Below are 14,480 nucleotides of genomic sequence, written 5' to 3' on the forward strand. Positions count from 1 at the left end.
GAACGTTTGTCTGTAGCATCCTTTTTTATAGTTTGGGTTGGAAAGCCAAGAATCTTTATAAATAAAAACTTTACCTTTTCTAACAATATGAAACAAAGACTCAAAATTGTTAAATACATATTTACTCGCTGTACAATGTTATACTTGGTTACACTTTTACACATTACTTGCTACTATTAACAATAATATTGCGCTACTAATCGTAAGCATATCTTTACGTATAATTGCGTATAACACTGCTTAGGGAATTCCCTGGAAATAATTGAGCGACTATTATTACCATAGATATGATGGTTATTCATATTTGTGCTGACTATAAAATAAATAGTTGCTGATATTTAATTTTCTCTTTTCGTTTAGAAATGATTTAAATGTTTATAGAAATAGTACTAAATTACTTATATAATTTTAGAATACTTGGTTAATTATTTTCCGTTGTTAACCTTGACATTTAAAATAGAAATGACTGTTTTTATTTTGTTAAGCATTAATTTTTCCTTTTATTTTTTGAATTTTATAGATTAAGTATATTAAAAACTAAAACATTTGTATTTTATAATTACAGAAGGTTTTAAGTTAATATAGAAGAATATTCTTGTTAAATGTATAGATCTTAGTTATTTTTAGGAAAACAGGATAAACAAAAACAGTAGCAAACTGAAATTACAATTTTTACTTTGTATAAAAATAACATTCTAAAAATAGAAAAATATACATCTTATGGCACTTATTTTTAGGAAAGCGCCACAAACAGAAACACTGTCAAATTGAAATTAACATCTATAAGTATAGTTATATATATAACAAATTGTAATAAACATTTAAAATGATCACAATTAAACTTTATATAAAAAGATGATAACTATCTGGTGGTGCATCCACTTAAGATTTTTTAACATTAGTGGCACTTATTAACTCTTTATTTTCGGTATACATATAGTATTTTATTCTTTCTTCAGTTAAAATGTACCTAGATATTTCTAATTTGCTAAAATATGATTTTTGCTATCACATCAAAGTTCTCATTTCACACAGTTCACATCAGAGTGAAGATCGAAATGCAACAGAGGACCAGTTCATAACTGCAAGTAAGAAAAATGTAAAAGGTATGATGATTATTTGTTTATTTATTGGAATACATACTGTTTTCATTAGCCTAATCATGTAACGTGCAATACAACACTAATTTTTTTATAATAACATTTCAATCCACTTATTTATATTAACATTATAAGTACTGTTGCCTTACATGTAATACAACTGAATATTACATAATCAATTTCTAACTATAGTTCATTGTTATATAAAGTATTGTGTTCAGCATTATCTATAATGAGAAAGTAGAGCAATTAGATTATATTTTAAATATAAACATCTATTTATTGTTATTATTCAGCAGAGGTTTGAAATATCACTTAGATAGCGATATAACGATAGTACTTCTTCAAATTAAGGAGTTTTGAGGTCAGTTATATAGAAATAACCGGATTTTGACTTGAAACAAAGGCAAATAGCAACAACGTTCACACTTCTAATTTGTGGAGCTGTACACCTTCCCATTGAAAGACAAGATGTAAATAACGAAATGCGTTGTTCCAATTACTAAAACCTACGGAGAAAACATTTGTACTTACTAATTTATCATTGTATGCCTATACTTAATACGTACTGTAATGCTTCATCATTTTTAATTATTAATTTCGGAAACAACATTCTTTGTCTTCTAAAGAATATATTTCCTGAGGAGCTAAACCACTTGGAGGGCCCATAACTTGGATGTTTTTATTAATAAAGTAAAATTAATGCAGAAGCTTTGATCCCAACAGGTATTTTGACAAATCAACATAACCACAAAACAAGTAACATTCGTAATTACGTAACCAAAAGNATTAAAAAATCCAATAATATTGAAAGTTCTACTTTGACTTAAACGAATGGACTGGTTTCCTTGGTATTGGTGCTCTCTGTCTGCTTAGAAACGATTGACCCTGGCCAGCACTCAACAATGCTAACCGTTCATCCACAGCCTCTTTGTGACATAACATGCTCATTTTATGAAAGGCACTAACGAGGAACTTCTCTTCGCTTTCCTTCATACTACCGTGTTGTATAGAACGAAGGCTACCGTTCGATTTATGTTCCATATTTTGAACCACTTCCTTGGCCTTTTCTACATACTTAGTATATTTAGCTTGAAGTGTTTGGAGATCGCTCTCTTTTACAGATAATGCTTCTTGAAGGCTTGCAATTTTTTGTTTTTGCTCTTTAACTACAATTTCAGATTGTAACGGGCTTTGATCTGTTGGAGAAGATTTCCGCTGTTCTTGGAGTTGCTCTTCTAATTCTAGTACTTTTTGATTAATATTGCGGTTCTGCTCGGTCAATTTCTCGATGCGGTTTTGGGCATCGTCCAGTAAGGTTTTTTTTGCAGCGGCTTCTTGGGTTAAGGCTCTTAATGTTGCATTTTCTCTTTCCAAAAACCGTAGCCTTTCCTTCATTTCGGCAGGCGCAAGTTCTCGGGCAACATCAGCACCGCTTACCGAGCTTTCTCCTGTTCCCATTTTCAGTTCCTCGTTTTCTTCACGAAGAGCGTCCCGCTCTTGTGCCAATCTTGATTTTTCTCCTTGCAAAGCATTCAGCTTTGTTTCGACATTTTTAAGTTGAAATAGGGCTTTATCAGAGCGTTGAACTTCTTCATCTAGTTTCTGTTGAAGTTCAGCAATTTGACCTTTATAAATTTCGCACTGGTTTTTCCAGAAGCTGGTGCTCTTCAATTCTTCTTCATATTTTAAATTTTGCTGGTAATACTCAACATTCTTATCTTCTAAAGTTTTTAGTTGCTTTTTGATGTCCCCATAATCTTCTAACTTCTTTTTATAAGAAGCAATGGTCACTTCAAGCTCATGCAATTTGTCTGCCGATTCAGATAAGGCATCAACTTCATCTTTGAGTCGTGCTGCTGTATCAGCAACAAGCTGTAATTCTCCTACTTTCTCCTGAAGTATGAGAATCTGCTTGTCTTGTTCTAAAATTTTAGCTTTGTAATCATCTTTAACAGTTTCAACTTTGAAGAGTTCTTCTTTTAACAAGTCTAGTTGCCTCCTGTTATCAGGACTCCTAACTGTTCCTGTTGTTTCTAATTCTCTGACTCTTTTAGAGAGCATCTGATTGTCTGATAGTAACGTTTGTTTTTCCTCAATGAGGCACTGAACTTGTGTTTCTAAGTTGTGGCATTGTTGAGCCAAAGAATCTTTAATTTCATTAGCTGATTCAAGGTCTGACATTAATTTTATTATTCGTGTGTCACTTTCCAAACTAAGAAAGCTTAATCCTGATCTTCCGGTGTTTCCTGTAACTTCTTCAAGTTGTTGAATTGCTTGCATAATACTCTGTTGTACAGATTCTTCTAGATCCATGATCTGAGTAATGTATTGTTGCTTTTGCTCACAATTGACAGCACAGCCTAACAAAATTCAACTTTCAATTCAGTACAAAAACATCTTCTGATTGAACTTACCTAATATTAAACGTAAAAGTTTTCCCAACTGTATTAAATCACTTTTCTCGGCAATTTTATTCAAGTCAGGTTTTCCAATGTCTAGAACTTGCAAGTTGAGGATATCTTGATAATATTCTAAGATGCTCTCGACAATCTTCTTTAAATTGCTCACTTTTAACCTCCAATTGGACCCCACATCATGTTTGACTTTTCCTTCTAATTTGCTGAAATTCTCTGGAGATATTTGTACTAACAATCTCATCATTGCTACACCATCACTTAGCTCTGCGACTGAGCGACTACCTTTGGATTCAACAGCTTGCAACCATTTAATTAGACTATAACAGACTTCTTCTGAAGGTCCCATTTTGGAATAGCAGGTGCTTAAGTAATTTGTTTGTCTTGTAATTCATATAGCATTGAAAAATAACTTTCACTGTCACTTGTTTACTTAATGTTTTTAATATTTAACTCATCTTAACGAGTTAATAAATAAATAAATAAATAAGATTTTAAAAATAAGGGTGCCAAATGTTCACCTGCTACTTCTGTCCATATTGTCCTTGCGTGGGGCTCCTGCTAAGTCCCTCATTCGGTTTTGATAATCTTAGCCCCTATAATAAGTGAGAAATTAAACTTTTAAAATTGTTTAATAAAACTAAAAGCAAAAACAAGATTTTAAAAATAAGGCGCGCCAAATCCTCACCTGCTACTTCTGTCCATATTGTCCTTGAGTGAGGTTTCTTCTAAGTCTCTTTTTGATTTTGATCATAGCCCCTATAATAAATGAGAATTTAACATTCAAAATAGTTTAATTAAAATAAATGTAAAAGCAGGATTTTAAAAATGAGGGGTGCAAAATGCTAAGTGATTTATGAGACATGAATACAGCGTTAGCCTCTAAGGTAAACATTGAACTATAGTAGCTTTTCAGCCTCCAAGATCTCACATTTCTCAAACAACTCGTACAGAAATGATTCGGATTTTGACTGAAGATTGTCCAAATTGTTGTTAGTCATTTCAGCCCCCTTGGTGTCCTCTTGATTAGTCTTTAAATTTAATCATATTGATTTCTTATATTTTTGAATGAATGATTGAATATTATTAATGCTTAAGACATAATAGTGCATAAAATAAATTGCACTATAAATGTACCTACTTAATACTACAATAGATTATGTATTGTCCGAACTAAACTGCTTCTATTAAATAATTAATTTAAATATATAACAATATGCATTTAATACACTTTACACTATTAATCTATGCTAATCTGTACTTTATTTTGTTTATTAATGCTTTACAAATGTCAATATTTGAAATGAACCATAGATAAGAAATGATAAGAAATAAATTTTGTGCTTAAATAATAGTTAAACGGTAAAATACTTAAAATACATCTTTGAAATTACTTGATCATGGACATTAACATTAATAATAATAGTTTTAATTTTTTCAATATAACTAAAGTGATAATTTTGATTAATTATTAATGTCTAGTTAAATAGAAGTTACTGTTTGTACATTATAATAAATTACATTATTGCTTATTTATGATGCAAATATGTAAATTATATTAATGTATATTATCTAAAACGTATTTAGTACCCTTTTTGTTGTTTTAGATAAATGTAAAAGTTGTTCTCAGAAGATTATTAGTAAATCGAAATTATTTTAGTGATCTTTAGCGGTACATAATAATTTAAATTGAATAAAATTATTTGAAGTTTTAAACAGGTGAAACTGCATGGCTCAAGAGCCTTTCCATAAATTTTATAATTCTGTTTATGCAGCATCAATTTCTATATCCTATGACACAAATTATCTTACTTATGTTTTAAATATGATGATAAAACTAAGGAAGGCTGATAAAACATAACAGTTTTAAATTGATAAAATAAAACAAAGACTACATTCTACATTACAGCACATAGGTAACAAGAAAAAAAAGGTAACCATTTTATTGGTTTTATATTTTTTATTCAATCTGAAATCTGTATTTAAACTACATAATCAGATTCCTAACGTTCATTTACACCAATTAAGCCCACTTTTTCCACTTAAAAAAGAAAATCGTTTAAAATCAAATCCAATGAGTCGCTCAAAAGTATGTAAATGACAACGTAGGCCTCCATTGCGAACAAACTAAAACAATTAACACTTATTCGTTAGAGTTCCGTTGCGCTACCTTCACTCGCACTCTCCACACACTTTTATACCTTACTGGACTAAATTAAGGAATTTTGACGACTTTCCACGTGTATCATTTCTTTTATCTTTAATTACTAATATTTCACAACGATTGTTGAATAAATGCAATACAGTTTAAACTTATTTACATATTACTAAGAGTTTCAATAGATTTTATTATGATTGTAATTATATTTTTTTACAAAAAAAAAAAGAAAAGTACAACTAGTCAAATTTTACAAAATAAAATCGATGCTGCTGCTGCTATTACTGATGCTGCTGCTGCCTTTTCATTTCCGTAACGATGCTGAAACTGTATTGCATAAATTTCGTTTTTTTGTTTTCCAATTTTTTTTCATGTTAAATAGAAGAATTTTACAAAAATATTATTGTGTGTTGTATTTCGATATTTTCGTTCTTTTACTTTCGACCAGCATTGGGACGCACTAACCGGGCTAATCTTGCATCTCCTCTGGTATCTCATGAGGATTTAAAATCCCTGGTACCAACTTTTGATATCGTTTCTTTTCAGCTTCTGCCAACTGGAGTGCTTTTTCTCTCTCTTCTAAGTATAAGTCCGAGTCATCTTCACCGGTGTATTCCTTAAAAAATAATTTTCAATTGTTTTGTATAGATACATAAGTTCTAGTCGACCGGATTTGCTAAAGTTGTCTACGAAATAAGGATACGTAGAATGCATATTGAGTCACATATCGATAACGATCATTATATAATTTTATTATTACTGCTTCACGAATAAACAAAATAAAATCTACTTACTCTTATTTGCACCAGGAAGTCTCTCAAATGCTCCTTAAATGCGGGTATGTCTTGGTGAAGCGAGAAGAATCCTTGGACCGTGATTTTGATTTGGTTGTCGGTTAGATGAGGGAATGCGGACCTTAGAAGCGATCCGGTAAATTCCTGCAGGTACAAGACGTTGTCTGGCGTCGGTCCTAGTTGACACCTGATCCTTCCCGTATCCACTAGCATAAAGATCATCGCCAGAATATTCGCGTGCATTGATAGGCTCGCCGTGTGCGACGAATCGGTCACAACAGAGAAGATGTGTTGTAAGATATCCGTGAGATATGTCTGGTAAAAACTCGAGGCTGGCTGTCCGTTCAATTCGAAATTCTGCAGGAGTCGTTGGAGGATCTGGAGGCCGGTGTCGGCCACGTTACGCATTGTATGTTTGAATGCCCAGATAATGCTGTCCAGAACGAGCTTGAACTGGGCCGGCGGTATGCTTAGGAAGGCGGGGAAGCAGTAGTTGTTGACTGCTTGTAAGAGTAGGAAAAAGTTGGTCCTGTGTTCTGGGTACTCCTCAAAGTCTTTGTTTATCATTGCCAGCGTACACTCGAACACGGCGTCGAAAATTTTTGGGATCTGTAAAAACAAACATGATTAAAACTGATTCACATTTTTTTTACAATCGCTCTTAATTTACCTCTGATGTGATATCATCCTCGAGTTTGTTGACAATAGTGGCCATGGCACTAAGAACTTCCGGTTCTCTCGCCGATGGAACGGCCGTCCTCTGGTAGTCCAGAAGTACAGCGTCCAGGAGGGGCGGAATGAAATTTTCGAGCACCATAACATGATCATTCGATCTCATTATCCAATCCGAGATTAACTTCAACGTTTCTTTCTTGACAACCCTCATGCTCTTGATCAGGGGCTGTTTTGTAACTTGCTCCCCATTCAGCGCTATTGCTGCAGTTATGTTCCCGGACATGACCTTTGAATATTCAAAAAGATAATTATTGATCTAAGAATGTTATTAAGAAACAAATTTATCAATATAAGTAACTAGTTGAAATTAAAGTGTTTTGTAGGTTTAATTATGAAAGTAGCCTGTTGCAAACATTATTCAGAAGATAAATCATTTCTTGGTTTACTTGCCTTATACACATTTAACATGTCGAGGTATATTCTCCCCAGCTGGACCACATAAGCATGGTTGAGGGCTTTGCAGGCTCTTACATTGGTCTTCAAAATACTACCTAGCTGTTTGACAACGTCAATTTCCTTAAGAACGTCTACATTTTTGCTTGCTTGAGATATTATATCATCCCATACCTTAAATACAATTCGAATCACATACATTTAATAAGTTACAGTAGTTACAATTTTACAATTAAGGCAAATGGGTGCTTAATAAATACAAAAATTAAAGATAGAAAGAAACTTGCAAATTTCGTCTTTGTAAAAGTAATAGTTCGTTTATGTTCACTATTTTAAGTATTTAAGATAGAAAACAAATAAAGTAAATTGTTTTCACCTGGTTAGGAAGCAACATGTATTTCTCAATCAGTGCTTCTTGGGCAGCAGTGTCAACCTGCGCGGAGATCATATAACCGACGGCTTCGTAGAAGGTATGAACTTGTTGCGTCTGCAGGTCGCAGATTATCGTCGATATCGAGGCCAGAATATCTTCGATGAAGGGGCACGTCTCGCCGATTTGCGTTGTTACAAAGTGCCTGCGACATTTAAGGGCAATCTTAATGAATGTGTCACAGGCCATGTCCTGCACTCCATCGTGCGTTTCGTGCATGAACTCAAACAACTTATTAACGACCGTTTTCAGAAATTTCCAATGAGCGCGTAAGAAGCGCGGATACTGCCCCACAACGTACATTATATTCGACGCGATTATCGCTTTGTTGTCCTTATTTCGTTTTTGCTCGCAAAGTCCCAGGAGATCTTTAATTACAGTTACAAGAAAACGTTTCTCGTCTTCTTCGTGCATAGCCCCCGAAATGCTCCCGATAGCCCAGCACAAAGTGTTCAGATTCTTCCAGGACCATTCGGAGCCGTTCACTTGATTCTGCAGCTTCTCTGTCATTATACGTAAAGTGTCGACATAGTCCAAGTGGGTGAGATATACAAGAGTTTCGCGCATGCTCTTGTACAAATTTATAGAGTCCGTGTCCTTCATGAACTCGCGAACCACTTCGCCGTTGTCGTTTTCCACAACTAGAACTTCTTCGGGCTTAGCCATTCGAGAGATCATTATATAACGCAGGCGTTTCAGGCAATCTTGATACAAGGCCCTGCGAGTTCCTCCGAAGAATATAGGCTGCGCGCCCCCATACGGAACTTCTCTATACAACTCACCCGTCAGCACGTTCCAATATTCTAAACAAATTTTGAATATTTCTACTTCGTCCACAGCAGAAATGAGCAGCAAGTAGTGTAGAGCGTTCTTTAACAAGGGTTCGTTCTGTTCAGCTAAATTGCCATGTTCTTTAAGGAACGTGCACAGGAACATGGCCAAATTCTGTATAAAGTTTTGCTCTTGGTCTTGGCCCATAGCGTAGGCGCTTCTAATGTCTATTTGAGAGGGCAACATCACCTCCAGTTGGGCCATGGTTTGACTGAACAGTGTCACAAACATTTCGTCGTAATTACTTACAGTAACACCAGCGATTTCCGTCAGACATTTCAATGTAACATTCCTAAATAAGGGAACAGGCAAAAATTTAAAAATCAACGTGTTTATCAATTTAGTTTCGAAAATGTAACCAAGTGGGATCCAGTTGAGGAATCTTAATAATGTTTCCAGCGTGGCGCAGACCAGGGGTGGATTTTGCGAATTTTCGAGTACAAACTGGCACAACTGGAATATCTGGGAAAATTCAGAACACATAGAGTCCTTCAAATGTTTCGCCTTCGTTTGTGTGATCTGCCCAGAAGAAAAATCGAACAGTTCTTCACTCAGTAATTTCAAAATGTTCATGTTATTCTGACAAAGAGATTCGTTCGTTTTACTGGCGCCCACGATATCGGGAATAAACGATTCCCAATTTTTAGGCCATTCTCTTTTCAATATTTGAACTAAGATCATATTCAGTTTGTTTAGGTATGTCTTGTTCTCTTCCAGTAGCTGAGGATCTGAACTTGTTTTTATTATTAATGCTACAATGTACTTCTTTATCCCTTCACACTGATTTCGGGGTAAAACTTTCCATCTGAAAGAAACAAGCACCTCTAGCATTACTCTAATTCTAGTAAAATTGTATCTTTTAAAATTTCCAAAATTTTTATAAAAAAGACTGGTTGTAGATGCTTCTATATACATATTTATATAACTATTTAAATTCATTAATTTAATTAACTAATCAAGGTAAGATTTGCAGTTATCAGGCAGGACAGGTACTTTGCACTTACTTTTAAAAGCATGCCTCTCTTTTAACTCTATAAAATGATTGACATAAAAACTGCAGCACACAAGATTACTATAATTACTCTTTTAGGCCATTAAAAAAACACCTTTAATTAGGTAAAAGAAGATTCTAGTCAAGATTTAAAAGGTTCATCACCAAACACAGTTGTATAGTTATGAATGACAGATAGTAACTTCTTACCTGGTTTTTATAACTTGTTCTAAAATTTGTAAAGCATAATATTTAGTTTGTTGATTTGTGGAATATTCTAAAATAGTATCAACACGAGTCCAGGCATCGGGATGTTCCTTCAGTGTAGTTAAAACTTCTTGTGCTACACGCTGTGTTTCTCCATTCCCCGCATACATACTAACAACCACACTGTCCAACAGCCCAATATCCAACTTCTGATTGAAGTCTAAAAGAGCTGCTGCTTGATGCGCTAATGTTGCCATTTTTTCCAATTGTAGTCACTCAATTCACAAATACACAGTCAAGCCATCAAATTTGCTGCTGAAAACGGAAAAGCTTCCATTAGGTAAATCTAACCTTATTGTCAACATCGCGAACAAACGTAAATTTATACAAAAACTTATACACAAATAAAATTAAAAAATTACAAATAAACACACGATAAGGTTGCATCACGTTCTAGTTTAAGTAATACGAAATTGTTTTAGCGGGAATAATACTCAAACAAGGAGTTTAATGTCAAAAAAGTTCTACAAACACACACCCCTTATACCTCGTTTTTTGGCACAATTTCTGTCCTAGTGGCTACTTATTTGATATTATTCGTTTACTAATAAAGCTCTGGGACGATTACAATTGCCATGAATTAAGTACATAGAAAAATATAATATTATCTTACTTTTAAACAGCGGCGCAATGGCAACACAAATGGCAAACATACAACCAAATCACACATACAACAATTCTAAACACATTTACACATTAGCGTTCCTACGTATACGAAACGCAAAAAACGAAGAGAATGCGAGTTACTGCGCATATCTTAAGCAGATCTCTTCTACGTCATTAATAAAATTAACCCTTGAAAGCCTTATAACACATTCTGGCAAATTTTTTCCTGGAGATAGTACTTTTTCGTACCTAATACACATTTGATTTTGTTTGTTACAACAATTACGTACCTCCTTTGTAACGATAATGCAAATTAACAGAAAAGGGAAAAATAATTACATCTATTGTTATTTCCATAGAGTTAACTGAGCAACACATTTTTTCAAATTATGAATAAACTTTTATTTTTTCATTAGTGTTTTATTGCCAACAGTATATACTTTACCTGTTTTTTTTTATTTGTGGGTGTATATAAAAACTAATAAAACACCAACGTTAATATTTTCGTGTATGTTCATATATAATTACGTTTCGAAAACGAATTTAATAAAACAGTATCTATATGAGCATTTCAGTAGTGATAAATTAATTTAGATAGAAGAAATACTTTGTTTTAACAGAAAATATGTATTTTTAATTGATCGTCTGCAACCCAACATACACCCTGTGCATCCATGTTGCATAAGAATTTTAGTGAAACTGAATGTACTAACTGTATCTACATACTTCTTAGAACAAGAAACAAATTAATTAAAACGTATATTTATTAACGATAGATAATAAACATTAAGCTCTGAACACTGTAATGTGTTAAAAAAATTGTTTTACTTAATAGGCTTCACCTTTGGAAAAAATGCCGTAAAATATTAATTTAAAATGATTATAATGTGCCAGGAAAAGCACTTTTTTAATTACATATATATAGGAAAAAGATAAAAAAAATAATCATTAAATAAAAATTTCTAATAAACGAATAAAAACAAAATTGGCTCCGTAACTATTTGAGATAATTAATTTTTCAATTTATGACTAGTTCCTCTACACGATTAACGATAAAGTTAATTCGAGGCTTATATTTGTTTTTAACAAGTAAAATAACTTTATCAATTTTATTAATCACAATTTCGAACCAAAAACAATTGCAATGAAAGCAAATTCAGATAGTTGTGATTTTTTCCAATTACGTTTTCATTTTCCCAAAACGTTACTGCTGCCAATTTTTTTAAAAAATTAAAAAATCCAATAATATTGAAAGTTCTACTTTGACTTAAACGAATGGACTGGTTTCCTTGGTATTGGTGCTCTCTGTCTGCTTAGAAACGATTGACCCTGGCCAGCACTCAACAATGCTAACCGTTCATCCACAGCCTCTTTGTGACATAACATGCTCATTTTATGAAAGGCACTAACGAGGAACTTCTCTTCGCTTTCCTTCATACTACCGTGTTGTATAGAACGAAGGCTACCGTTCGATTTATGTTCCATATTTTGAACCACTTCCTTGGCCTTTTCTACATACTTAGTATATTTAGCTTGAAGTGTTTGGAGATCGCTCTCTTTTACAGATAATGCTTCTTGAAGGCTTGCAATTTTTTGTTTTTGCTCTTTAACTACAATTTCAGATTGTAACGGGCTTTGATCTGTTGGAGAAGATTTCCGCTGTTCTTGGAGTTGCTCTTCTAATTCTAGTACTTTTTGATTAATATTGCGGTTCTGCTCGGTCAATTTCTCGATGCGGTTTTGGGCATCGTCCAGTAAGGTTTTTTTTGCAGCGGCTTCTTGGGTTAAGGCTCTTAATGTTGCATTTTCTCTTTCCAAAAACCGTAGCCTTTCCTTCATTTCGGCAGGCGCAAGTTCTCGGGCAACATCAGCACCGCTTACCGAGCTTTCTCCTGTTCCCATTTTCAGTTCCTCGTTTTCTTCACGAAGAGCGTCCCGCTCTTGTGCCAATCTTGATTTTTCTCCTTGCAAAGCATTCAGCTTTGTTTCGACATTTTTAAGTTGAAATAGGGCTTTATCAGAGCGTTGAACTTCTTCATCTAGTTTCTGTTGAAGTTCAGCAATTTGACCTTTATAAATTTCGCACTGGTTTTTCCAGAAGCTGGTGCTCTTCAATTCTTCTTCATATTTTAAATTTTGCTGGTAATACTCAACATTCTTATCTTCTAAAGTTTTTAGTTGCTTTTTGATGTCCCCATAATCTTCTAACTTCTTTTTATAAGAAGCAATGGTCACTTCAAGCTCATGCAATTTGTCTGCCGATTCAGATAAGGCATCAACTTCATCTTTGAGTCGTGCTGCTGTATCAGCAACAAGCTGTAATTCTCCTACTTTCTCCTGAAGTATGAGAATCTGCTTGTCTTGTTCTAAAATTTTAGCTTTGTAATCATCTTTAACAGTTTCAACTTTGAAGAGTTCTTCTTTTAACAAGTCTAGTTGCCTCCTGTTATCAGGACTCCTAACTGTTCCTGTTGTTTCTAATTCTCTGACTCTTTTAGAGAGCATCTGATTGTCTGATAGTAACGTTTGTTTTTCCTCAATGAGGCACTGAACTTGTGTTTCTAAGTTGTGGCATTGTTGAGCCAAAGAATCTTTAATTTCATTAGCTGATTCAAGGTCTGACATTAATTTTATTATTCGTGTGTCACTTTCCAAACTAAGAAAGCTTAATCCTGATCTTCCGGTGTTTCCTGTAACTTCTTCAAGTTGTTGAATTGCTTGCATAATACTCTGTTGTACAGATTCTTCTAGATCCATGATCTGAGTAATGTATTGTTGCTTTTGCTCACAATTGACAGCACAGCCTAACAAAATTCAACTTTCAATTCAGTACAAAAACATCTTCTGATTGAACTTACCTAATATTAAACGTAAAAGTTTTCCCAACTGTATTAAATCACTTTTCTCGGCAATTTTATTCAAGTCAGGTTTTCCAATGTCTAGAACTTGCAAGTTGAGGATATCTTGATAATATTCTAAGATGCTCTCGACAATCTTCTTTAAATTGCTCACTTTTAACCTCCAATTGGACCCCACATCATGTTTGACTTTTCCTTCTAATTTGCTGAAATTCTCTGGAGATATTTGTACTAACAATCTCATCATTGCTACACCATCACTTAGCTCTGCGACTGAGCGACTACCTTTGGATTCAACAGCTTGCAACCATTTAATTAGACTATAACAGACTTCTTCTGAAGGTCCCATTTTGGAATAGCAGGTGCTTAAGTAATTTGTTTGTCTTGTAATTCATATAGCATTGAAAAATAACTTTCACTGTCACTTGTTTACTTAATGTTTTTAATATTTAACTCATCTTAACGAGTTAATAAATAAATAAATAATGCATTTTAATTGATTTTAATAAATAATTACAATAATTGTTCTTATCTGTCAATATTTATTACCATAGTTATTCCACAGCATAGATAATACATCTAATAGGGATCCATAGTTCATACCATAGTTTATCGCCACTATAGATAAATCATAATAACTATAGATATTTATCAAATTTTGCTACCACAGATAACTACTATAGAGTATAAATGTCAAAATACGTCAAAGAGTTTTATACAATCAATTCGCAGTGGCTACATACACATGGTACACTTAAAAGTATGATTTTGTATTTTCAAAATTCATTAATAGTGTATACCTTTCTGAATTTATATTCTAGTATAAAAATTTGAAATTTCAAAAGAAATTTAAAAGATGTGAGTTTTTGAATTTGTCCGGACCTATTGGATAAGGAGAAG

General features: G+C 33.5%; 2 protein-coding genes across 5 annotated transcripts; both read right to left on the reverse strand.

Annotated features, from left to right (window-relative positions):
• Nucleotides 1–1,882: 1,882 nt before the first annotated feature.
• On the reverse strand, nt 1,883–14,152 carry LOC108743411. Its single transcript, XM_025977983.1, has 8 exons — nt 13,581–14,152; nt 11,984–13,526; nt 7,974–9,150; nt 7,595–7,771; nt 7,140–7,430; nt 6,470–7,078; nt 3,518–3,902; nt 1,883–3,463 (listed from the first exon to the last, which is right to left on the reverse strand). Exons 1-8 carry the CDS (start codon nt 13,927–13,929, stop codon nt 1,917–1,919), a joined length of 6,078 nt encoding a protein of 2,025 aa, XP_025833768.1. The 5' UTR covers nt 13,930–14,152; the 3' UTR covers nt 1,883–1,916.
• LOC108743412 (exportin-1) lies at nt 5,755–10,841 on the reverse strand. Of its 4 annotated transcripts, none has more exons than XM_018478976.1 (7): nt 10,730–10,841; nt 10,060–10,371; nt 7,974–9,663; nt 7,595–7,771; nt 7,140–7,430; nt 6,470–7,078; nt 5,755–6,291 (listed from the first exon to the last, which is right to left on the reverse strand). In XM_018478976.1, the coding sequence occupies exons 2-7, from the start codon at nt 10,311–10,313 to the stop codon at nt 6,145–6,147; spliced, it is 3,168 nt and encodes a 1,055-aa protein (XP_018334478.1). In that variant the 5' UTR covers nt 10,314–10,371; nt 10,730–10,841; the 3' UTR covers nt 5,755–6,144. The 4 variants fall into 4 exon arrangements, with proteins under 4 accessions (XP_018334478.1, XP_018334480.1, XP_018334479.1 ...); XM_018478978.2 differs by having other exon boundaries at nt 10,060–10,368; nt 10,730–10,839; XM_018478977.1 differs by lacking the exon at nt 10,730–10,841 and adding an exon at nt 10,604–10,712.
• Nucleotides 14,153–14,480: the final 328 nt, after the last annotated feature.

Source organism: Agrilus planipennis, unplaced genomic scaffold, assembly GCF_000699045.2.
Source record: "Agrilus planipennis isolate EAB-ADULT unplaced genomic scaffold, Apla_2.0 scaffold195, whole genome shotgun sequence".
Taxonomy (NCBI): domain Eukaryota; kingdom Metazoa; phylum Arthropoda; class Insecta; order Coleoptera; family Buprestidae; genus Agrilus; species Agrilus planipennis.